At 36.3% G+C, this 24,553-nt stretch overlaps 3 protein-coding genes across 5 annotated transcripts; 2 read left to right on the top strand and 1 right to left on the bottom strand.

Moving 5' to 3' along the window:
• Positions 1–1,052: 1,052 nt before the first annotated feature.
• LOC106180116 (uncharacterized) lies at positions 1,053–23,681 on the top strand. Of its 3 annotated transcripts, XM_024076387.2 has the most exons (9): positions 16,479–16,652; positions 17,340–17,483; positions 19,237–19,335; positions 20,018–20,116; positions 20,232–20,379; positions 20,539–20,672; positions 21,076–21,212; positions 21,440–21,614; positions 23,134–23,681. In XM_024076387.2, exons 1-9 carry the CDS (start codon positions 16,607–16,609, stop codon positions 23,412–23,414), a joined length of 1,263 nt encoding a protein of 420 aa, XP_023932155.2. In that variant the 5' UTR covers positions 16,479–16,606; the 3' UTR covers positions 23,415–23,681. The 3 variants fall into 3 exon arrangements, with proteins under 3 accessions (XP_086855450.1, XP_086855451.1, XP_023932155.2); XM_086999324.1 differs by lacking the exons at positions 16,479–16,652; positions 17,340–17,483 and adding an exon at positions 1,053–1,371; XM_086999325.1 differs by lacking the exons at positions 16,479–16,652; positions 17,340–17,483; positions 19,237–19,335 and adding an exon at positions 1,053–1,371.
• Positions 1,580–3,714, bottom strand: LOC147764297 (uncharacterized). Its single transcript, XM_086999326.1, has 5 exons — positions 3,608–3,714; positions 3,301–3,434; positions 2,893–3,029; positions 2,540–2,714; positions 1,580–2,040 (listed from the first exon to the last, which is right to left on the bottom strand). Exons 1-5 carry the CDS (start codon positions 3,673–3,675, stop codon positions 1,847–1,849), a joined length of 708 nt encoding a protein of 235 aa, XP_086855452.1. The 5' UTR covers positions 3,676–3,714; the 3' UTR covers positions 1,580–1,846.
• On the top strand, positions 10,629–14,350 carry LOC147764296 (uncharacterized). The gene is made up of 3 exons (XM_087002629.1): positions 10,629–10,757; positions 10,939–11,101; positions 13,608–14,350. The coding sequence occupies exons 2-3, from the start codon at positions 10,960–10,962 to the stop codon at positions 13,844–13,846; spliced, it is 381 nt and encodes a 126-aa protein (XP_086858755.1). The 5' UTR covers positions 10,629–10,757; positions 10,939–10,959; the 3' UTR covers positions 13,847–14,350.
• Positions 23,682–24,553: the final 872 nt, after the last annotated feature.

Below are 24,553 nucleotides of genomic sequence, written 5' to 3'. Positions count from 1 at the left end.
GAACGGCGCGGTCAATACTGCACGTGCTTTATGTAAGACATAGTGTAAGTATTTCGAGATTATTTGTACTTGGTATTCGTTGCTAAATTTGCGCGGTTCCGGACAATAGTCTGTATGGACAACAGGAAGGTCCGCGCCAAAAAAAATTAGCTAGCTCATTTTTAATAAAATGAAAATGTTAAATAGACCTATACATTGAAAAAGTGTAAATGTTACTGACCTATCCTTTTTATGTACAGACACAGATATGTCTTTACAAACAGCCATCACATACAGTCGTTGCTGAGCACTTTCAGTGTTATAACGATAACTGAAAACCCGTTTGACCTTTTGTTTTCAAACTTACAGAACTGATGAATATTCATAAATTACAGGTCGAGCTAAAAATCAGCTTTATTTCACCATTTTCCACAAGTTATAATATTTACCTCCGCCAGGGAGGTTATGTTTTCACCCCTGTTTGTATTTGTTTGTTTATCATCAACGTAACTCAAAAAGTTATGGACCGATTTTTATGAAATTTTCAGGAACTGTCAGAAGTGGGCCAAGGAAGAGATGATTAGTTTTTGGTGGTGATCTGGATCAATTATCAATCAATAAACAATAATGATCAAAAATCGCTGCCTTGGCGGAGGTCTGCGCTCTCGGAGTGCTTTTCTATTTTTTTTTTTTTTTCAGCATATTTTATCCACCGTTATACAAATAAAAAGAACATCGTTTTACCTTTTTTCTCCAAACTTTCAGAACTGATGAATGTTCAGCCTCACTCAACTACTGCTATTTTTAACTTTTTTAAGCATGCTTTATCCACCGCTATACAAATAAAATGAAAACCGTTTAAACTTTTGTCTTTAAACTTCATTCTTGCTAATGGAATGGATGGAATATATATATATATTCACGCATTACCTTTTTTAAGTTCACGGGGATAATTTTCACATAACTATTGATTTACGTGGCGCAGGCAATCGCGAATAAACAATTTGCAAGTCATGGATGCGGAACCAATTCATTGGGTAATGCTCAATTGCCGATGAGAATTGTGTGTCCTTTGTGACAAGTCCAAGCAGAATGTAAGGTCACATGCACGTTTATGCCCTCCACACAGGCGTGTGTGGTTGCAGGTCAAAATTTGCACAGCAGGTCTGAAGAGTGACAATGCCTCGCCATATCTTCCAAAGAGGAGCTTGGCAAGTAGTGGGGGTGAGCAGTGCTGAAGGCAGACAATTTACCAAGTTTCATCGCTGCACAGTCAGTCTTGCTTTATTATACAGTACAGTATTATTATGTACAGTGTGCCAGTGCAATACTGCCCTTCATTATGACCAATCACTATGCTGTACAGTGACCTCATTTCTGGGCCTCTGACTGGTAAGTCAAAAGGAATATTTTCCAAATATTTTTTCTAGTGTATATATATGTACACAAACACTAAATAATGCATTGCCAATGAGGCTCATATACACAATAGCATGCCGAGCGATAGCGATATGCAAATTAATAAGCAAAACCGAACGTTGCCTTTTTTTTTTTTTTTTTTTTTTTTTTTTGTGGACAACCAGTATAATAAAACAAATGGAGCACAGTCTCTCATGAACTACGAAGAAAAAGGCACATTAAGAAATAAGGATCCACGGCAAATCCTATATTACTATGTGCTCCATACTATTTAATATCATAAAAGTGTGAGACGCTTATTATGCGTGTTATTAAACTTACTTATAAAAACATTAAAGAAAAATTTTAATCAAATATGTCTCAATTTTAAATAGGTAAAACTCTGCACCCCGCATGCTACGACTTCAAGCCATTGGTTTGGTTTTCATTATATTTATATATGCCAATATCATGTCATAACCAAAATCATTTGGATTGCTGGCAACATCCTCCTCAAACCGACCAAAAAAAGCATCTGCAATGGCATTTTTTCCTCTTCTGACCGACTTTCATTTAAAGCAGACGTAAAGATGGCTTCGGCCCATGCTCGGAACACATTGACGTACTTTCTTGCCTCGTGAGTCACGCTTAGTGGTTCGCCATCTGTGGGGTAGAATTGAAGGATTGAACATGAACTAGGCAGTTTTTGAATTGCCCAAGACCTAATTAAAATTACAATTCTGTCTAGGCTAAACTACAAAAGTGAATCTGTAATATTGAAATTTCAACATATCCTAGTCAGATTTCAATTTGGTCTAAGCAGAATTGAAAATTTAATTTGGTCTGGTTAGATTTTAAATCTTCCTTAGCCAACTTGGAATTTTGATCCTGAATAGGCCAAATTAAAATCTAAAAATAAAATTTGACTATGGTCGATTTTACATCAGCATGGATTTCAATCTGGTCTGCAACATTAACATTTTAACATCGTTACAACGACTGATTTCAATCAAGTCAATGCGAAATCACTTACCATACGTGCCAAGTTAGAGTTTCGGACATCATTTTGGTTTTTGAAATATAACAATGCATAGCGTTTTGCCAGCAAGTAAATTTTTTTTCATTTTATATTTAAATAATTTGTTTCTTTAATCTTACTAACCTAAGGTTTCGCCAACTTCTGTTTCCAAAGAGTAGTCAATGTGGGCATCCTTTATCTCGATCGATACAAGTTTTAACCCCGCCTTCAAAACCTTGGAGTCTTCATGCAAAAATGGTGCCGTGAATTCGTCTTCTGAACGATGGCAAAATGCTATGTTTGTTTTTGCAAATTCTTCCTGAAATGTAACAACTAGATTATATATCGTAGAAAAATTATTATACATTGGTAGGAGACTACCGGTAGGTGCAGAGTGTACTTTTATGTAGGTGGTGGCTAGTCTCAACACTAACAAAACTAAATGCCTGATCCCGTTCAGAAAAAAGGTAGAAATTTTAGTTGGAAAAATATCCTACCTTGGTTATTCGCCCCTCTGTCACAAAGGAAAACCATAAGTCCCGTAGGTACGGGATAACTTTAACTTTGTAATGCACTGTACTACCAGGATACATGCCATCTTTTGTACTCATGGCCACTATTATGATGTGGGCACCTTAAAGACAACATAAGAATAAGTTAAAGAATAATGAACTAATTATTCAGGCTTTGTTTAGGTGACAAATGTAATCTTGACTATTTAATTGTTTATGATATATTTATATATATATATTTATATATATATATATATATATATTTATATATATATATATATCAAAAGAAGTGAATGGAAAAAAAGTAGGAATCTCGCCTGGATATGAGGTTAAAAACATATATATATATATATATATAATTAATTCATGATTCTTTAACTTATTCTAAAGTACCTGGTTTTAATTCTGTTGCCCGGTGTATGAGAATTGTTTCCCAGTCCTCAGCGGCCTGCCTTTTATATGCATCAAGCTCTTCTTGACTGACTTTATCCCCCTGGCATGTAATATCCCATGGAAGATTGCAAGGCCTGCGTGATCATACAAATAACAGAATACAAACAGTGTAATTTAATTTCAAGTTAGCATAGCATAATAATGGTTTTGATATTTATCATAAGTGTTTTATATTTTATGTGCTGTTCCTTTATATTACTCTCCATTCATTACATTCCTTAAGCTTTGACCACGAGAGCTAACCCACCTTTTACTCAACCAATGCATATAGCATAGCAGGACACAGCCAGATCCACATAGTTCGACGGCATACATTGTTCATAGAAATTAGTACCTCTGGCCAGGAGAAACACGTTTTTATCTTCAGGAAGAAAGGTCTTTTGATCTTCAAATAAACCTATAAGTAAGAATAACTGATTAACAGAAGGATGACGCGAAAGCAATAAATATAAATATTATTTTCAATAACCTAAATAAATAATTAAATTAAAAAGACAGACTGTCAAATTTCGTACCGTGTGTCAGAAAGAATAATGACTTGAAATCGTTCCAGGGTAGATCCTCGTACACTATCACAATAGGTTTTTCTTTCCCGTATTTTGTGCGAACAGCTTCTGAAAAAGAAACCGTTGTCCGTGACATCAATATCCTGAAATCCAGTCGTATTAATCCAAGTTTGCAAGGTCGCCTTTCTAAGCTTAGATAGTCCCGATTTTTATTTTAAGGCTATATCTTATATGAAAGGGTATTGAACGCTTTCAATGAATGTTTATTATGGAGTTCATTATCCACTTGATAACCGTAAATAAATTAGGAAATTTAACTTAATTTCATCTGTAGTTTGTAATATTTTCCTAAAAATTAATTTCGAAGAGTTACTTAATCTCTGCCATCAGTTTCATAGATGTTCCTCCATCTCCAGCACCATAGTCACACACCCACAAAGGGATCCTCTGTGTTTTCAACAGTTCCATCTCCTTTAAAAGAAGCAATATCCTATATTATCATATTACAGTGACGATTGCTATAACTAAAAAATTGTTACATTCTTTAGTTTCATTAAAGATGTTACCATGTCCATTCCTTTAACAGATTTGAAAGCCAACAAATGGTGAAATTTTTACGAATGAAAAACCAGAACACATGTTGCTTTGCGTCATTTTATAGTATAAATTAGCAAAAGGCAGCAAGGGGTAATCATAAGACAAAATATTTGAACAACTAAATTGGATTTCTCTATTTGATGGAAGAAAAATGCACGCTCAATAAATTATGTTTTCAGTTATGGCGAATTTGGTCCCCTCCTATGTTTCTGATATATTCCGCCCATTCAGAAACCCTTTTCCAATCATAACCCTAGAAAATAACAAAAGAGACTAAATACCCCCGTACCTCAGTTAACTATTTTCTAATGTCTTCATGGGATCAACTCTCCTCCTCCACTAAATCTTTATCTTCAATCTCATCTTTCAAGAACTCGATAAAAAATCACCTCACTGCTGGGTCGCTTTCAACAACAACACTAAACCTGGACAGAAATCAAGAAAAAATTCTTAACAGAGCGAGGGTCGGGTGTTTATTTAGAGCAGAATTGTTTAGGCATAACTGGACTATTACTGACACACCACACTGCACCTGTGGTGCCCTTGAAACTCCTCTGCATTTCTTTTTCAGATGCCCCTCACTCAATTTAAGGTACCCTCCCCTTTACCAAAAAATAAATGAAATTCTACCTGAAAGTAAGACCTCTTTTAAAACACAAAAAGAAAAGCTGTCCCTATTTCTCTACGGTCATGGATCTTTATCACCCACCCAAAATGAAATTATCTTCGAAACTGTTGTAAATTTTCTTCTCGAAAACTTTGTCATCACTTAATAGGTACTATCTCTTTTCTTCTTCTTTCTTTCTGTACTTAATTTGTGCTCCATAATATTTGAAGTTTTACATTTACTCTGTTGTATATATGTATATATGTATCCATTTGTTTTATTTATTTACTTATTTAATTTTGTGGAGAGCATATAATGCTTCCAGCGCCTTGCCTCCATTTCTTTCTTTTTGAATAAACGTTGTTTAAAAAAAAAAGACAATATGGCTCGTTAAAAGGTTATACGATTAAATATATAAAGATGACAATCTTATATCTGCCATTACCTATTGCTTGCAATGCATAAGACAGGAAGCCATTGAACAGTATTTCGTAATTCACCGCATTTCTACTCCAAAATGTGACCCGTGATATTTGTCCAACAGTCTGTAAACAGGATGGATCGATTGACAAATTCGATCTTCTAAAGCTGTAAAAAACATACCTGTACATGATCTTTCTCAGACCGCGATACTTTGCCTGTTCTCTACAAACAGCTTTCGTGCATGTAGCACATCATTATATAATTCTTTAACCAGATTCAAGGGGCCACCCCCCCCCCCCCCCCCGGTCAATTCACCCCCTCAAGACAATCTCAATACACATTTACCTAAGCAAAATAAGACATTTATAGTTGCTATATGAAAGGAGAGGAAGAAACTATTTGCTCGGTTCAATAATTGTTGGTGTTGGTAGCGAGAGCGGGACTCGGAGTCACCCTGTATTGCTCGAGCAGGAACACCTTGACGACCGAGCGGCGCAATAAAATGGTAAAATATTAAGATGGATACTTGTGCGATCGTCTTGTACTCTATATCCGTTAGTCTTCGCCAATAATTTAGTATTTATCTATCCACGGGGTGTATCCTTCCCATGGAGGCAAGAGCGTTGACACCTATGTATCTTGGCCAAAATGACCACGTCCATTTTAAAATTTCTTTCATGTTCAATGGATTATTATTATTATTATTATTATTATTATTATTATTATTATTATTATTATTTCACCTTCGATACTATGTGCTTTTGTTTACAAATTGATACATGGTAGCTGTAAACCGTGCTAAATCAGGCCCGTAGCCAGGGGGGGGGGGTTCGGGGGGTTCGAAAGAACCGCCCTTTTTGCTGGAAAAAGGTCCACTTTGGATAGAATTTGATCTAGGTACATGAAGGTTTAATGGTAAAAGGTCCACTTTTTCAAAAAACGAACCCCCCATTTGAAATTGCTCACTACGGGCCTGTAAATAGTGTTTACATTCGATATACCTTATTTAGCATGACTTACGAGAAAGACCCTGGTTTGTATCATTACATGTTGTACGTACCTGTTAAATGCAGAACACCATGCGAATCCATGTTGTTTGGTTACAGTACAAAAAAAAAAAAAAAAAAAAGCCTTTGTTCGGACAGATGAACAAGCCCACTGTGACCTTAAATGTACGCTGAGTGCCCGATGAACATTTTATTTTGTATGTAGTTGGTATTTCAACCTTGAAATACCCATCTAACCACATTGAAATTTTTCACTAGCCAAGCATATTAAACGATTCAAGACATCATATCTCAAAATTCAGGACATCATATCTACAGTACCGTGCAAACGGTAGGCCACTTTATTCTACATAATTTCTCTTTCTGGTGCTGCATGTAGGACGAAATAGCCAGGTTTTCCATACTGAACGTCTGGAGAAAATTTGGTATTGGTTTGCGTGGTCTTACACCATCACTTTGATGGTGCCCCATCAACTTACATGTAAAAACCAGTCCATGGGTTTTTCCCGGCAAAATGAATTTTTAAAATTCTCTCGTTTGAAATTCATTCACGTGTTTATCTGAAACGAACCATTGCCAGCTTGCATCGTCTGTTTTATACACGGTACAGGGTTGCGATAGATATATATTGTGCGCAGAAGCGGACAGTCAAACAGAACATTATATCCACAGTTATTGCGCTCCCGCATCCGGTCTTGGGGTTTTCATTGGGACTTTTGACCAGCGAGCCTCTTCCACCATAAGGACAAACTGAATGGATTTGCATGGTGATCCGTGTTCAACAGGTACGAGACTTTCTCGGATATGAAATCTCATTATTGAATTAACACAGAATAGTACATGTATCTTATATCTCGAAATTAGCTATTTTATGATGCTGTTATATCAATATTGTACAAATACATGTAGATCACATAGGGAGCGTACTATATGATGCATATGAATACGTCAGATTTTTAAGGATTGTTTGTGCCTACACAGGTCGATATCATTGGTCAGGAAAACAACATGTTGACCTCAGCAAAAGTCAATAATTGTATATTATAGAAAGAAAGGTTAAGCAAATACATATAATTGTACTACAGTGCAAGCACAGACCATGGACATGCACAGACAGATAAGAACAAGCATCGTACTGTAGTCATATTCATTATTAATTATTTACAGCTCCTTGCGACCAAACTCATGAAAGGAACTATCCTGTGTACAGACTGTTGGACAGATATCATGGATCACATTTTTGGAGTGAAAATGCGGTGAACTACGAAACATTATACAATAATTTGTTGCCTTATGCACTTCGAGCAATCGGTAAAAATATATCAATTAAATTTGTCTTTAGGTTTTTAATTTTATCACCTTTTGTCACGTTATACTACAGGGAGTTGGCATCAGTTTGGTTTCATCACTGGTTGAACCAGTTTGCTTTATGGTGAACAACTGCTTGGCTTGTTAGGTTTTTCAATTGTTATTTTATTGAAAACGGTTTATTTCAAGTTAGTATCTTCACGAAAGGTTTACATACCAGTCCACCAACCTTTACTTCTGCAAATCCCTTCGCGGTCTTCTCTGGCACTAGTCTTCTTCTGTCGGAAACTCCTTGCTAACTTATGGGCATCACCTTTGTTCACCATTCTTTTGCAAACGTAATATGCAGTCTGACGAGGTAAGCCATATATGGCGGCTAACTACTGGTAGGGGGTATTTATACCCGCCTCCATCAGAGAGGCAATTTCTTTTATTTTCATTCTTTATATGTTAGCTCCCGTACCTTAACCATGATAGTGAACTGACAGTCAGTGGGGCGTTACACTTTCAGTGTGACACTTTAGAGTGCACACGAATGAAAACTTAACTAACCACGAAATAAAACGTCTTTACCACCACAGCACTATTGACACAGAAGGTACGACTCCTATCCCCCCCCCCCTCCCCCCCCCCCCCCCCCCCCCCCCCCCCCGTAGCATAATGACCCAAAGGTAATTAACTCTGAAACAGGTAAAAATTGCATTTTTGTAGATGTAATTGTCTCCATTTCTTGACTTTATATGACGTTATATGACGTTTAATGTTATTTAGAAGAGGTTAATTGATATATAGTTATTAACTTAGCATTTGTTCAAAGTAAAGAAAAGCTGTTGTGAAGTTATAGCAATCTTTTCTGTTATATGCTTTTTCTTAGGAAATGAAAGGGTGGAAAGCACAGAGCGTCCCTTTGTGGTGTGTGACTACGGAGCTGGAGATGGAGGAACATCTATGAAATTGATGGCAGAGATCATAAGTAACTCCAAAAAGAAAAAAAAAATCACAAAACCACATATTAAATTTTACACGAACAAAATATACCTTTACTTTACTTGACGTATTTACATATTGACACTTTTTAAATAAAAATAGTCTTCAAGATAGATCAACCCCCCTTTTGCAAACTAAGGTTATTCTGGCTGTAGTGCACAAAGCTTAGTTACATACTTTATTCTTGTAACAATAGTTGTGTGCTTTTCTCTTGAATTGTTTTTGCCATTTATATATTTTTTCTGTCATTCATTTTCTCTTATGGCGTTGGTAAACAGCACCTAGAGTATCAATAAAAAACATAACTTGTAACTAACTACTCCAATCAAAGACGGAAGAGATATAAATGCACATAAAGGTCACAGGTTACAGGTTCAGCTGCTTTTTTCAGGAACGGTGCGAATAAAATATGGGAGTGAAAAACCTATTGTGATAGTGTACGAGGATCAACCCTGGAACGATTTCAAATCATTATTCTGTCTGACACAAGGTACGAAATAGAACAGAACGTCAGTCCGTTAACTTATAATTTAAGAGGTTATTAGTAGTATATAAACGACGGAAGCCTTACCAAAAACGATAAGGCCCTGATAGGGCCCTCTAACTATGTACTTTATTTCTTGCAATATGCGTTTTAATATATATTTTACTACATTATAAAGAAAAAAATGTTTATTTTGGTTGGCATGACAAGTGTATACCCAAGATTCAAAAGATAGGTGTTTATTTCAATACATTGTCAATTTGAACAGCGTTATTGTTGAACTTAGGTGAGATGGCATTGTACGCGACTTAGTTAATAAACAGGGGTCCGCTAAATGTCCGGTGGGACTCTTGTAATTTACAAAGAGAGAGGCTCCCGTCGTTTATATACTACTGTTATTGCCATGAAAAATCATGTATATTGTTTTAGTTTCATTTTTGTGTTAATTTATGTATACTACAGGTTTATCTGAAGATCAAGAGACTTTTCTTCCTCAAGAAAAAAACGTGTTTTTCATGGCCAGTGGTACTAACTTCTATAAACTATGTCTGCCGGCGAATTATGTGGACCTGGCTGTATCCTGCATTGCTATGCATTGGTTGAGCAAAAGGTGATTAAACCCCTATGATTACATGTACAAATTAGTATAAAATAAAACAGTATTACAATGTTATATGATGCTATCGCTATCTATAAAAAGTTACCAATATTTTTCTGTTATGCATATGTTGAAATCAATTGTTCATTTATTTAAATTAAAGGCCTTGCAATCTTTCACGGGATATAACATCCCAGGGAAATAAGGTCAGTCATGAAGAGCTTGACGCATATAAAAAGCAGGCCGCTGAGGACTGGGAGACGATTCTCATACACCGGGCTAAAGAACTGAAAATAGGTACCTAATAAGCACCAGAATTATTTTGAATTAACTATTAGATTTATCCTCTGTTTATTTTTGCCTTACTATTTAAATTAATTAATTTGTACAAACAAATATTGGTACCCTTAAGCTAAAAGATAAGCTAAAAAATAAGCCACCAACAAAAATGTTAATTAACCTGAAATCATTGGTTAATTTGTACAAAAAATGATTCTACATTTAGGTTACAAATGAAGTTCTGAGTTTTAAAATGTTTAGAACACATCATGCCGACTAGTAGGGACTGGTCGAACAATAATTGGCGAGTAGATTTTTTCATGGAGGATTTGATTTGGTGCGTAAATCCCGTATAGAATACACTGAGTTCATGCTAAATAAAATTTATACCACACCAACCAGCGCAAAGATATGTTAACTTCTTTCCTCTCTCTCTTGCTTTATATGATATTATTTTGAAGGTGCCCACATCATCATAGTAGCTCCTGCTAATACAAAAGAAGGAAAGTTCTCCTTTTGTTCGGGGCATTACAACGTTAAGGTTTTTCCGTACCTAAGGGACTTATGGCTGTCATTTGTAACAGCAGGGCGGATAACCAAGGTAACTTTTTTTATTTCAAATTTTATCGGGTCTAAGCCAAGTTTTTTATATTGGTGTCGCTAGAAGGGGATTGTTTTTAATGTTAAGACTAGAAAATAGAGTGATCTCTGAACTGATTACCCCTTCAAATATAAACCAATGTTTTATGTTACTCAGTGTAAATTTGTTGTGATTTTTTCAGGAAGAGTTCGTGAATACAACGATGGCAGTTTACTGCCGTTCAGATGAGGAATTCAAAGCACCTTTTTTGTATGAAGACTCCAATGTTTTGAAAGCGGGGTTAGAGTGTGTGTCGATCGAGATAAAGGAAAACTACTTTGACTTCACTTTGAAGTCGGAGACTGGTGAGTCCTCAGGTTGGCGGCTCTTTGAAATCAAATGATATCGAATTTTTAAGTAAGGGGCATATACTGTACTGGGAGTGTGAAGGAAATATTTGGAAAAAATAAAAGGTATTCGGACAAAGGAAAAGACGTAGATTCAAGTTTAAAATTAAAAGATAATATTTTATTTCTAAGGTCAGGATAGCATGTCAAACTCTATCATGCCACGCGTTTCTTGTTTTGTGGTAAGGTCATTGTTCATTCACTTTTGATAAAGCAATCATTAATGTAAATATTTAAAGGGAAAATTCAACTCTTTTCTGCATGACATATAAACAGACTTGACATTTAATAAATAATTTTTTCAAATCATTTTTCTTCGATTTTTGCCCACTTTTCTGAATTATACTGTAAATGACAACGAGAATTAAAATTGTGTTTTAATGACTTTCAATAATCTATTCAGTAAATTTGTGACATATATAGTAACCAGCTAAAACTGGTCTGGGGTGCTCAAATGGCCTTGAAATTGCTTTCTGATGGCAATCCTGAGGGGAATAGTTTGCCCGAGTTAAGTTTTACGTGTAGCAGCAAAACAGTAAGGACATTGGATCCTGTTTCCTGGTGTTAAGTTGGCCTCTGTGTAGAAACACTAGTCTAGGTATACCTTTGTAAGACTGTGCCGGTGTAACAGTAATCCAAGTCCCCAAGGAACCGAGGTCCTACGTCTGGGGTGCTCAAATGGCAACCCAGACGTAAGACCTCGGTTCCTGATAATGGTTGCCCGTAGGACTACCATTACTTGGCAATAGTAGTCCTACAGGAACTTGGGTTCCTGTCTCATTATTATAATAATAGGTAGGACTTGTATTACTGGCGGACTTTTATTCCTGTTACACCTATGACAGTAATGAAAGTCCGGCCATTTGAAAGTCCTATCCTCATGCAATAATACGGTTAAATGATACAATTATAAATGTATATGAAAATCCTTTCGTTGAGCCATATATTAGACAAAAATGGAGGGCTTGTAATTTCAGCTCTTTTGTGTAGTGGTTATCGTGAAAGACCATAAGGTAAGTGTTTATAAGTCGCACTCTTACAAATTGGATTCGAGACCTACCTTTGACATGATCTTACCCCCTCCCATCCCCACCTCGGATAACTTGTTGTAGCTAACCGTATATCGCTGTTGTTAATGTACAGTATTCTAAATTCTGTGATTACACTTACAACTAGTTTTTCGTTTGGTTTTTAAAACCTCAAAGCGCCAAAATACCAAAGGAATGTTACCTAACATTATCTATAATTTCATATTCTAAACTGTCTTGATTTGACTTTAATCCTCTATCAAAGAGCAAATTTCTTTTGGGTTATTTTTCAATTTCTGCGAGTGTAAAGCGAAAAATTAATCTAAGAACGGAGATCCGGTGTTTTGTAATTGTGTAAAGTGATTTTCCCCTCATCTGAAGACCTAAGAAGGTCAATGACACATGTAAAATATGCGTTTACTACAAGAAAAATAGGCCTACCCAAAGTAAATGAAGGAAAAATAAGGGGAACCGTGTTGTTTTTGTTACTTCATTAATATGCATATAAACTGCCTATCGGAAAATAAAAACGTAAAATATTTTTTTAAAAATGAAAGAAAGCAAACGTTAATTATATCTTAAAACCAGTATATATCTGAACTATATAGGCGTGCGTTACTAAACTGTTAGGATCGCACGTCCCATTAGGACGTGCATTACTACACATAGGACTAACAGTACTTGGGAGCCTTCGTCCTACGGACATTGAATCCTAGTAACGTATACCCTAGGACTTCCATTCCAAGCAATGCATGTCCTACGACTTTCATTCCCAGGACTTAGTGTCAGGGCAGACTTGCGTTACTAGGACGTGCACTCTTGCCACGCCGGTGTGACAGGAATGGCAGTCCTATTAATTGAAGTCCTGGGGAGGGGGGTGTGTGATTAGAGTCTAGATAGGAGTCTAGTTAGCCGGAGTACTGGGGTAATATAGTATATAAGGAGATCGAATATCACCTGTTCAAAGTAATTGGGAATGGACCACTGTGCCTAGCGGACTACCATTCTTGTCACACCGGTCGTTTTTTGTGACATAATAATTCTGGTTGGTAATGTCTGTCTGTTTCGCGCCATTCTGGCCCAGAGCAAAAGTATTACTTTTTTAACAGAACTATACTGTCTTATAGTCGTGCTAGGATCACCCCAAAGACTACTACCCAATAAAATGATGACATATTATGTAATGCAGGAGTGCTTCAGACAAGGTAGTCAATTTATTGGTATTGGCTCACCTGACTACACGTTTTTTCTATCCATGTATTTCATATGATATTCATATTCATATTCTTTTTTAACAACAGTTTTATCCTCAACAATCATACCTCTTAAACTGAAATGTTCCATATTAAATGTCAAGTCTGTTTTAAACAATATACTGTAGAAAATCCATTTAAGCAAAGAATAGCTTGCATTTAATCTTTATATCTTAACCACAGATGATGAACAACTTGGCTTGGTCTACAAAGCAAGAAGATATGTCAATGTATTCCGTGCTTGGAGCGAAGCAATCTTTATGTCCGGGCTGAATGGGTGCAGATCACAAAAAGAAAAGGTAGCCATTGTGAACGATTTCTTTGGCCAGTTTGAAGAGGATGTTACTCGCAATCCACAGGATTTCGGTTATGACTTGGTTGTTGCATATATAGATATTGTCAAATCAAAACCAATAAAATGAAGGGGGCAAATAGTGAGGAGGCCAACTGCATAGTGATATGTGTGTGCAGTTTATATAGCATGTGTGCGCTTAGCTTGAGATGTACACACTGCGTAATGGTGGATACGAAAATGACGAATCATGAGACAGAACTGATTTAATTTCCCCTATATACTTTTATTGAAACAAATAATATATAATTGGATCTGGTAAAAGAATATAAATAATCTCGGTAATATATTTACAAAAAGGATAGGTCAGTAATATATACATAATGCTTTTGAAGTACCTCGTGCGTATACTTTATATGGAGTGTAATCTTGAAAATTAAAAAAAGATTTTTGTGAAAGTCTCGCCCTTTAATTGGAAATCTATAATAGTGCTAATACTACCCCGAGAGAATTGGCGAATTTCAGAAAATATTAGGTTAGTATTTGAATACGTTATTTTAAACACTAAACATATATTTCCTAGATGTTATACTGTGTAAATTCCTTCAGAGGCAAGCTTCAATAAAAGAGATGCTCTTCACCATGAATCTTCTTCTTCTCTTCTTCTTATTGGACGAATAATGGGGCAGTTTTGTCCATCTCTTCGTGAATGATGCCCTGCTGGGGCATTTTCGTACTGCAGGGTTCTTTGATGTTTCTCTTCATCCATATTTTGCATTTTAGAAGACAGCCCTGTACTTTTGCTGTAATATAAATCTCCGCTACCGAAAGCCTCTTTCCTAATATGTCAGTGCAACTGTAATTGGTGTAACTGCAAAACATATCATGCAGCTATAATTTTATATACGTCCAACTTTTTCCAAACATCGGCGAAGGTATGTAATGAACCTTTTCATACATATGGAATGAATGTCCTACAATTATATAATTTTCTTCGCTTAATTTAAAGGTGGGGTCGAAATAGGTTTATTGACTTACTTAGGGGATAACGCAATCTAAAGATTCCACGGTTCGTGTCAGATTTTCGTAAGGTCGCGCACAGAAAACCGAAGTCCACATAATGACCAGTGAAACGATTTAATCGTCGACGCCCGGTATCTACATAGCTAAGTGAAGTCTCCAACTCCTAACTCTCCAAAACTAAGTCCGTCTCCGTGCTTCGTCTCTCTCACTCTCCTCCTCCTCCTCCTTTTTCCTTTTCCTTATCAATTCTGACCGTTTATTATAATTCTATAATTAATTTCTTTACCTCTGCGTTATACAAAGAGGCCGCCACATTACTCAAGAACTATTGGACCACAACACGTTACATCTTATGACCTCATAAGATATCTTTTTCAGGCCTACCTAACTACCAGACTCGGCACATAAGGATCCTGAATTAACGAGTATATCGGACCACACTACCCGTTTTCAAGGTGTGTGTGCTATTTTGCGGAGACGTGTGAAAGTTAGCCTCTTATACTCCGGAATATCAGTAGTTTGCTTGTAAACACTATGACCTGTCAAGTTGGGATTTATTGTCTGTCGATAAGATGTAGTCTTGGATCCAGTTTTCAATGAAATAGCTTCCTTTACTTCCATTTCCCAATCTACCTCTGCAGACTCCAATAGAGTCGTTACACATTTAAATGCTTTTGTCTTGCTAGAAACTGGTGACCGGGGTAAGTCGGCCCCCCCCCCTCCCCCGTCAATTTATGAAAAGTAACTACGAGGTAAAAAATTGGCCACATACTCTTGTTAAGTGGCCGTATCCTACAATGCTAAGGAAGTGTCGGACGTTATAGACTATTAAAAAGTTTTACTGAAGCGGTGAGCCCAAATAAACGATTTTTGCACCTAAAAGTAATTTTGTTTAAGAGATTTAAAAATCTATTTTCATAGGCTTTTGATGAAACAAAGTATACGTGTAGGGCATCAGATTAAAGTTTATTGTTTGAAATTTTACGAAAATTTATTAACGTAGGCCATTCTTGCTCAATAAATGGCTGCAATCTTTAAAGATGCATACAAACTCAATTTTTTGTCACAAAAACCAACCAAATGCCAGCATATAGTTTCAAGTAGTATAACTAAGAGAATTTCCAAAATGCATTGTTTAATTTTACCCAAAAATAAGGTTTGAACGGATTTTTTTGCTAGCATTCTATGTCGTATGTCAATGGGGCAGAAAAGTAGTCACCGATGCTCGATTCGTATGTACCTTTAAATCTAAAACTGTGCACCTGGGACTAGTTGGCCCTCTTGGCTAGGGGCAAGTTGGACCCTCATATAGACCACAATCCTTTGCGCGCAACAGAGATATAGACCATTGTTAAAGCTAAGTCAATGGTTAGTTTAATAATTACCGGTTTAAGACCGAATTTTTTAGTTTCTTTTAAAACGAAAGTTAATTATCCCCTAACAGCTTTTAGTAGGCGGGACAGATATGTAAGCCGGTTAAGCTGGCAGCAATTTAGTGAGACTCCCCAGGGAGATAGAACGGTCCAAATCTCTGTGGGAATGGTCCCTAACCTCAATATCACCAATCCTTATAGGTTTTCATTGGGTTTTTGGGTTTGACCAGCGTCCACCATAAGGTCATGCATGAGCTGACAAACCGAATACGGTTGCTATAATTTGTTCATGCTCTTTCATGCCAATTGATGTACATGTATGAATGCCACTTATGCTGAAGGTGTTGTTGGGTTTTGTATATAACTGTGTTTTCTCATTGTCCGCAATTTGAACCCTTTCTCTACCCGCATGTCCATTATCTTGCCCCGCTGACACGCAATACAAGACGCGGTACAATATTTCCGTGGCTCATAAAAAAGCAAAACAAGTACAAATGGATGAAAACAAAGTGGATCCACCGGTCACAATACATTTAAAAGGTATGTCACTCCTCAGAGACAGATTCTTATATTTTGATTGATCAAACGTATTTATCAGCATAAGATATTATTAAGATTTTTTTATCAGAAGATATTATTCTCCTGACAAAACTTTATGGATTTGCATGGTGATCCGTATGCAACAGGTACGAGACTTTCAAGGATATAAAATCTCATAATTGAAGATTACATGTACTATTTATCTGAAAATTTGCTATTACATCATACTATTATATTATACTATACTATACTGTACAAATAGAGCACAGATGCGAGCGCACTACACGATGAATACGACAGAGTGAGGTCGACATTAGTTTACTAGGTCGACATCAGTTTTCCATGGTAAACAACATATACACCTCAGCCAAAGTCAATAATTGTATATTGAACAAAAAAGGGTTAAGCATAATGTAAACATGTAATTGTGCTACAGTACGAGCACAGACGAATAAGAACAAGCACTGTGCTTTTTTTAAAAACTTCATTCATTTTTAAATATGAAAATTCTCAGACACAAGCCTAAAATTTTCCGTACCGTTAGCTTACGGCCAACCTGGTCGAAGGCCTTCATCAGACTGACGTGAGTAGTTGTTCACACTCACTGACTTTAGGCTTGTGTCTGAGAATTTTCATATTTATCCAACAACCAAGCTAATGAACATTTTTGATCATTCATTTTTACAGGTTCATGCGACCAAACCCGTGAAACGAACTACCCTGTGTACAGACTGTTGGATAGATATCATGGTTCACATTTTTGGAGTGAAAATGCGGTGAACTACGAAAAGCTATATAATGACATGTTGCCTTATGTACTCAGGGCAATCGGTAAAGGGATACTTATGGCTATTGTCTTTAGGTTTTTAATCTTATCACATAGTCACATTTAACTGCAGGGGGTGACAAAGGTACTGGGCCATCTTGATCATGGTGAACAACAGCTGGACATTAGGGTTTTCAATTACCATTTTATTGAAAACTGGTTTTGTCAAGTTAGTATATTTACTACAGGTTTACAGTACTTTGCGCTTACAAATCGCATGCTATTATGTCAGTATTAATATTTTGTAGCCTACATTTAGCCACGTGATCTCAACATGGACACCACCTTTTCAGGCATAGGCTGCCATAGGTTTAGTAATGTTCTGAAGGATGTGGCGGCCCAGGCTCTAAAGATAATTTGGATTAGAGCGTTTCTGATAAAGGGGCAATTCTTTGCCACTTGATTTCAACTCTCATTTCACAAGTTTTCAAGGGGGTCCTATTTCATGCAGGTAAAGTCATCCTTGTATAGCTCTGGTCCTGTGGGTTGAAGCGTTATCTTCTGGATAAATGAACGCATAATTTCTGTCCCACAGATGTTTTCTGTCGATGGTAAAAGATGCTGGTGAATAATTTCAATGAAACGCTCACGCTTCACATTTTCATTTATCAACACCAGTTCACCAATTTCCCAGAGACCAATGTGCCCCCAAACCATTATTGAAGTGGATTCTCTAGTGAGGGAATGCATATTCTCTGGCAGATGAGAAGTGGCTGATGTTCTCTATAATTCTGCTAGACTCAGCAGAAAATACAACAAAAAGGCGCCAGTACTGACCTACGGTCCATGCAATGGTCTTTGCAGCCCATGGCACTCTTACTGTCTATCAAGTGGTTTCCTTCTGGCAACCCTGCTGTGAATTCCTGTAGCATGGGGCCTTCTTTGAACAGTTTTTTTCTGATGTCAACCGGCAAATTGCACGACCCCTCCAAAGCTTATTCGCTGCCCGGTGTGAGAGGAGTGGTAGTCCTAAGAATGGAAGTCCGGGAACCTATATGATAATTACAGGTCAGGGTTAGTCGAAGCATCTGGTTAGTGAGAGAAACTTATTTAACCTACCCAGTAAAGGGGGAGGGTTGGACTACGGTTCCTAGCGGTCTTTCATTCCTGTCACACCGGTTCAAATCCCTTGATTCTTAACAGCATGAAAAGATTCCTGTCTTCTGTGCCACTGGTCTTCTTCTGGCCGCAACTTCTTGGTAACCTATGGGCATCACTAGTGTCCTTCATCCTTTTGCAAACTTAATATACAGTCTGACGAGATACCCAGTACGCAATTATCTGGTGGCTATATCGGGGGCTTTCTCAGAGAAGCAATTTCTTTTATATTCTCATATGTGAGCTCCCGTACCTTCACCATGGTAGCAACTTGACAGCCAGAAGGACTTGACACTTTCGGTGACATATATTTAGTGCATATATGGATGAAAACACATCACTGGTCACGCGAGCAATAAAACACGAAACATTTTTTACGAACGGGTCTGTTCACACAGATGGTGCAATTCTTTTGACACCCCCATAGCAGAATTACCAAACGGTTTCTTAGACTGAAACTGGTTAAAAGTACATTTTTGTTAGTGTAATGTCTGCATTTGTTGACTTTCACTGTCGTTTAACGTTATTTAGAAGTGATTAACTGTGATTTAGATTTAAAATTTAGATTTAGAAATAATAGTTAGCTTTTGTTCAATCTAAAACAATAATCGTTGCGAAATAATAACAACACTGTTATGTTAGGATATTGCTTCTTCTTAGGAAATAGAACTGTGGAAAGCAAAGAGGGTCCCTTTGTGGTGTGTGACTACGGAGCTGGAGATGGAGGAACATCTATGAAACTGATGACTGAGATCATAAGTACCTTCTAAAACAAAAGAGAATGACAAACCACACATTTTACACGAACAAAATATACTTTCTTTAAAAACAACTAATTAACACTTTTTAAATTAAGAATAATCTTAAAGTTAGAGCATGGATCAACCCCCCCCCCCCCCCTTTGCAAACTCAGGGGCATTCTGGCTGGAGTGCATAAAACTCAGTTACATACAGTGCTTTATTCTTGTAATAATAGTTGTTTCCTTTTTCTAAAATCATTTTGCTATTTATATACTTTTTCTGTCATTAATTACTCATATCTCGCAAATAGAGAGTGGTCTTGCTTAAAGTATTAATTAGATATCATGACATGTATCTACCAATCCCAATCAAAGGCTTCGTTCACATGCAATGTCTATTTTCTAAATTCTATTTTCTATTCGCGCTATCTTATGATCACGGTCTGTGCACTGAATATCCCGCCGCGTAATTACTGGCAGCGCGAGCCAGTTACTTATAGTAACTTATAGTAACTGGCTCGCGCTGCCAGTAATTACGCCGCGGGATATTCAGTGCACAGACCGTGATCATAAGACATACCGAAAATAGAAAATAGAATTTAGAAAATAGACATTGCATGTGAACGAAGCCAAAGACAGAAAGGCAATAAACTTACCTTAGGTCACAGCTAGGTCACAAGTACAACGTTTTTTTTCTTCAGGAGCGGTGCGAATAAAATATGGGAGAGAAAAAACTTTGGTGATAGTGTACGAGGATTATTCCTGGAACGATTTCAAGTCATTATTTTGTCTGACACAAGGTACGAAATAGAACTTGTCTGTTAACTTGTAATTTTAGATGTTGTTTCCGTGAAAATCATGTTTATTGTTTTCGTTTCATCTTTGTGTTAATTAATGTAATCTTTTCATTTTAAGGTTTATTTGAGGATCAAGAAACTTTTCTTCCACAAGATAAAAACGTGTTTCTCTTGGCCAGTGGTACCAATTTCTATAAACCCTGTCTGCCGCCGAATTACGTGGACTTGGCTGTATCCTGCATTGCTATGCATTGGTTGAGCAAAAGGTAAGTGTGTTTATGAGCAAAAACCATTATGGGATGCCATATTACAAATGCGTATAAAAACAACGACATTACGTTGTAATATAATGCAAAGTATTAAATGTTATCAATATTTTCTATACTATGTTGATATTAATTGTTCATTGCTTCATTACATTACAGGCCTTGCAATCTTGAATTGGATATACTTGGTCAAGGTGACAAAGTCAGTTATGAAGAGCTAGATGCATATAAAAGACAGGCCGCTGAGGACTGGGAGACAATTCTCATAAACCGGGCTACAGAACTAAAAATAGGTACCTAATAACCAAGTACTAAAATTGAATTTTTTAAAATTAATTATTAAATTTTTCCTCTGTTTATTTTTGTTCCACTATTTGTACAACCAAATAGAGCAACGTACCTGAAGCTGAAAAATTGAAACACTACCCAATGAAATGTTAATTCACACTTAAAATCATTTGATAAATAGTACAGAAATATTACAACGTTTAGGTGACATGTGAAGTTCTGAGTTTTGAAATTTTAATAACGCATTGTGTCGGCTCGCAGGGATGGGTTCGAGAGGTAATTGGCGAGTAGATTTTTTAAGGTGGGAAATTAAATTTGCTGCAGAAATGCCGTAAAGAATACACTAAGTTTATTGGGCATTTAAACTTCTTTCCACTCACTCTTGTTTTATTTGATATTATATCTAAGGTGCCCACATCATCATAGTTTCTTTGGCTACAAAAGAAGGAATGTTCTCCATCAGTACAGGGCATTACAAAGTTAAAGTCATCCCGTACCTAAGGGACTTATGGCTGTCATTTGTAGCAGCGGGGCGGATAACCAAGGTAAGTTTTTTATTTTAAATTTTAATCGGACCAAGCTTAGTTTATGCATGAACAGGGGCGGATCCAGGATTATTTTAAGAAAGCGGGGTGGGGGTGGGGGGTGGGGGGCGGAAGCGAAGCCGACCCCCACCCCGCTTTCTTAAAATAATCCTGGATCCAATTCCTTTCCAAAATATAATCGATATGTTATGTTACTAAGTGTAAATCTAGTTGTGAATTTTTTGCAGGAAGAATTTGTGAATACAAACATGGCATTTTACAGTCGTTCCGAAGAGGAATTCAAAGCACCATTTTTGTATGAAAACTCCAAAGTTTTGGAGGCGGGATTAGAGTTTGTATCGATCGAGATAAAGGAAACCTACTTTGACTCCAATTTGAAGTCGGAGACAGATGAATCCTCAGGTAGGGATACCCCGGTTGGCGGCTCTTTAAAATTAAATGATGTCGAATTTTTAGGTAAGGAGCATACATGTATACTACATTGGAAGTCTGAGGAAAATATTTGGATAAATAAGATGTATTTAGACATAGAAAAAGATGATAGATATAAGTTAAAAACTAGAAGATACTACATTATATCTTAAGCCAGTATGGTGTTTCAAACTCTATTATGCCGATCATTTTTTTATTTTCTATTTTTTTTTTTTTTTTTTTTTTTTTTTTTTTTGTTCTAAGGTCTATACTCATTCACTTTTAATAAAGCAATCGTTAATGTTAATATTTGAAGGGCAAAGCCAATTCTTTTCTGTATGACATACATACAGACTTGACATTTAACAAGGATTTTTTCGAATTATTTTTCTTTGGTTTTCCCTACTTTTCCCACTTATAAATAACAACAAGGATTTAAATCGTGTTTTATGACACTCAGTAATCTATTCAGTATATATGTGACATATATAGTAACCATCTAAAACTCAAAGGTTCTCATAGGGTCTAGAAAAATGCTCTCTGATGGCACTCTCCCCATCATTATGAAGGGAATGAGTTGCCAGTGTTTAGTTGTCACAGCAAAACCGTTATTTAGTAAGCCCATGTGACGACTAAGGCTTATATTGATTTTGTAGGCTTATAATAGTTTTTACTCACATTTTATGAAACAAATAATATATAAAATATATTCTGCACCCGAAAATAATAAGAAACGATGTATCACACGCTTATGAAGGTGCAATAGTTTCAAAATTGGTGAATTATGCCTAATTTCAAAATGGTGTTTGGAGGCCATCTTGATTTTTGAGGGGCAAAAGGGCCACCAATTGCCTCCATATTGCCCAAAATGAGTTTTCTTGTCCATGATTTAGTCAGGTATGGATGGTTAACAGCAACAAATTTTACTTATATATATTTGAATAGGGGTTCAATATCCATGGTTTTGCAGCTTTCACAGACATTTATCTTGGAAGTCACTTAAAAAACACTCTTTATCCCTTCAAATCACCTTCTATCATTAAAACAATATTAAAAAACTTTTTAATCCCCAAAAATAGGAATAGATATTTTACACGTAAATGTAGGTCAAACGATTAAAAAATCATAAAAAAATTCGTCAATTTTCAAAATGGAGGATGGCGGCCATCTTGGATTTAAGGCTCACAGAATGACCACGAATTGTTTCCATGATGTCAAAAAGGGGTTCCTTGTCACTAATTTATTCAGGTATTATAATCTACACGTTTCATATGCAAAAAGGGATAAAAATATTATATTTTAGTACCTAATTAGCATAATTTATGTTAATTTTGCTCATTTTTCTAACCATGAATTTCATATGAGATAACTTTTTTTTAGCAAAAACTTTATCCCTAGGCATACCTCTTAAACTGAAATATTCCATTTTAATGTCAAGTCTGTATTAAACAAAATACTGAAGCAGAAAATTTATTTTAGTGGAGAATAGTTTTCGTTTAATCTATTTTAGTCACAGATGATGAACAACTTAGTGTGGCCCGCAAAGCAAGAAGGTATGTTAACGTGTTCCGAGCATGGGCCGAAGCCGTCTTCATGTCCGGGCTGAATGGATGCCGATCAGAAAAGGAAAAGGTAGCCATTGTGAACGCTTTATTTGGCCAGTTTGAAGAGGATGTTACTCGCAATCCACAGGATTTCGGTTATGACATGATTGTTGCATATATAGATATTGTCAAATCAAAACCAATAAATGGGGCAAACAGTGAGGAGACCAACTGCATTGTTACATAATGTTTATGTGCAGTTTATATAGCATGTGTGCGCTTAGCTTGAGATGCATACACTGCGTAAACGACATGTCATGAGACATGCCCGTACGTTGAATGAATTAATGGGTATTTGGGTCTGGAAAAAAGAAGATCAATAACCTCAGTAATACATGTATGTTAACGCAAAGGATAGGCCAGTATTATGTAGTTATACATTTGAAATACCTCGTACATCTACTTTATATATAGAAAGTAACATTTAAAATTAAAACAGTTTTTTCAGAAAGTACCGTTTTTTTATATTGTCAATTTTGTCTTAATACTTCCCCTTAGAATGTTGATGAATTTCAGGAAATGTTAGATAGACAATTTAATAGGTTACTAACAATACAGCATTTATTTCGTGCAAACGTTGAGGCACAAAGATTAATAAAATTATTTGATATGATATTTTATTATATATTACAATAGCTGACTGTAACATTTACCTTTCGTTTACAGATGTGCCGAACACCTGTTTAAGTGCACTATGGCTTACATTGAGTCGTTTTGGTTCAACAAATGCGTAACACATTCATGTCAATCAAAATGATTTTCGATTCTTATATTTCAATTGGCTGAATAAATTCTTAACTAATCTTATCTTAAACACCTAGGTAAATGTGTGGCGATGATTTCTTTTTTTTACAAGACTACGGTTACGCCTTCAATCTGACTTATGAATGTAGCTACAAAGTACAGAGTGACCCCCCCCCCCCAAACAAATAAAGAAAAGAAGAACCCAAAGCTTCCTAGCCTGTTGTGATTTCCCCCAGATTTTAATCTGTGAGAATATCACAAGGAAACAAAACAATCCTGAAACAATTGGTAAACTGAAGGCTGCAATAACAGCAAAAAGCAGGCAAATCGCCAAGTAGGAATGTGTTCGAGTGTTCGTTAATTTTTACGTGACGTATGCATGGAGGCCAATTGGGGCACATTTTTTAAAAGAACGTGATTCTTTTCTCAAAACGATCATGTGTGCAGCTAGTGTACAGATTTTGCTCTAATAAAGGCTTTGTATTTAGAAAATTGAAAAGAAGTGCTGCTTAACGTTGAATCTTTTGTACATGTAATCATTTACCTCGGCTCTTTATTTCATCAGTAAACGAATCACTGACC

This window comes from Lingula anatina, chromosome 1 (assembly GCF_051362555.1).
Source record: "Lingula anatina isolate TDL-2025a chromosome 1, LinAna3.0, whole genome shotgun sequence".
NCBI lineage: Eukaryota > Metazoa > Brachiopoda > Lingulata > Lingulida > Lingulidae > Lingula > Lingula anatina.
The sequence above is the reverse complement of the archived record's forward strand: the minus strand, read 5'-3'. Positions and strand labels throughout refer to the sequence as shown.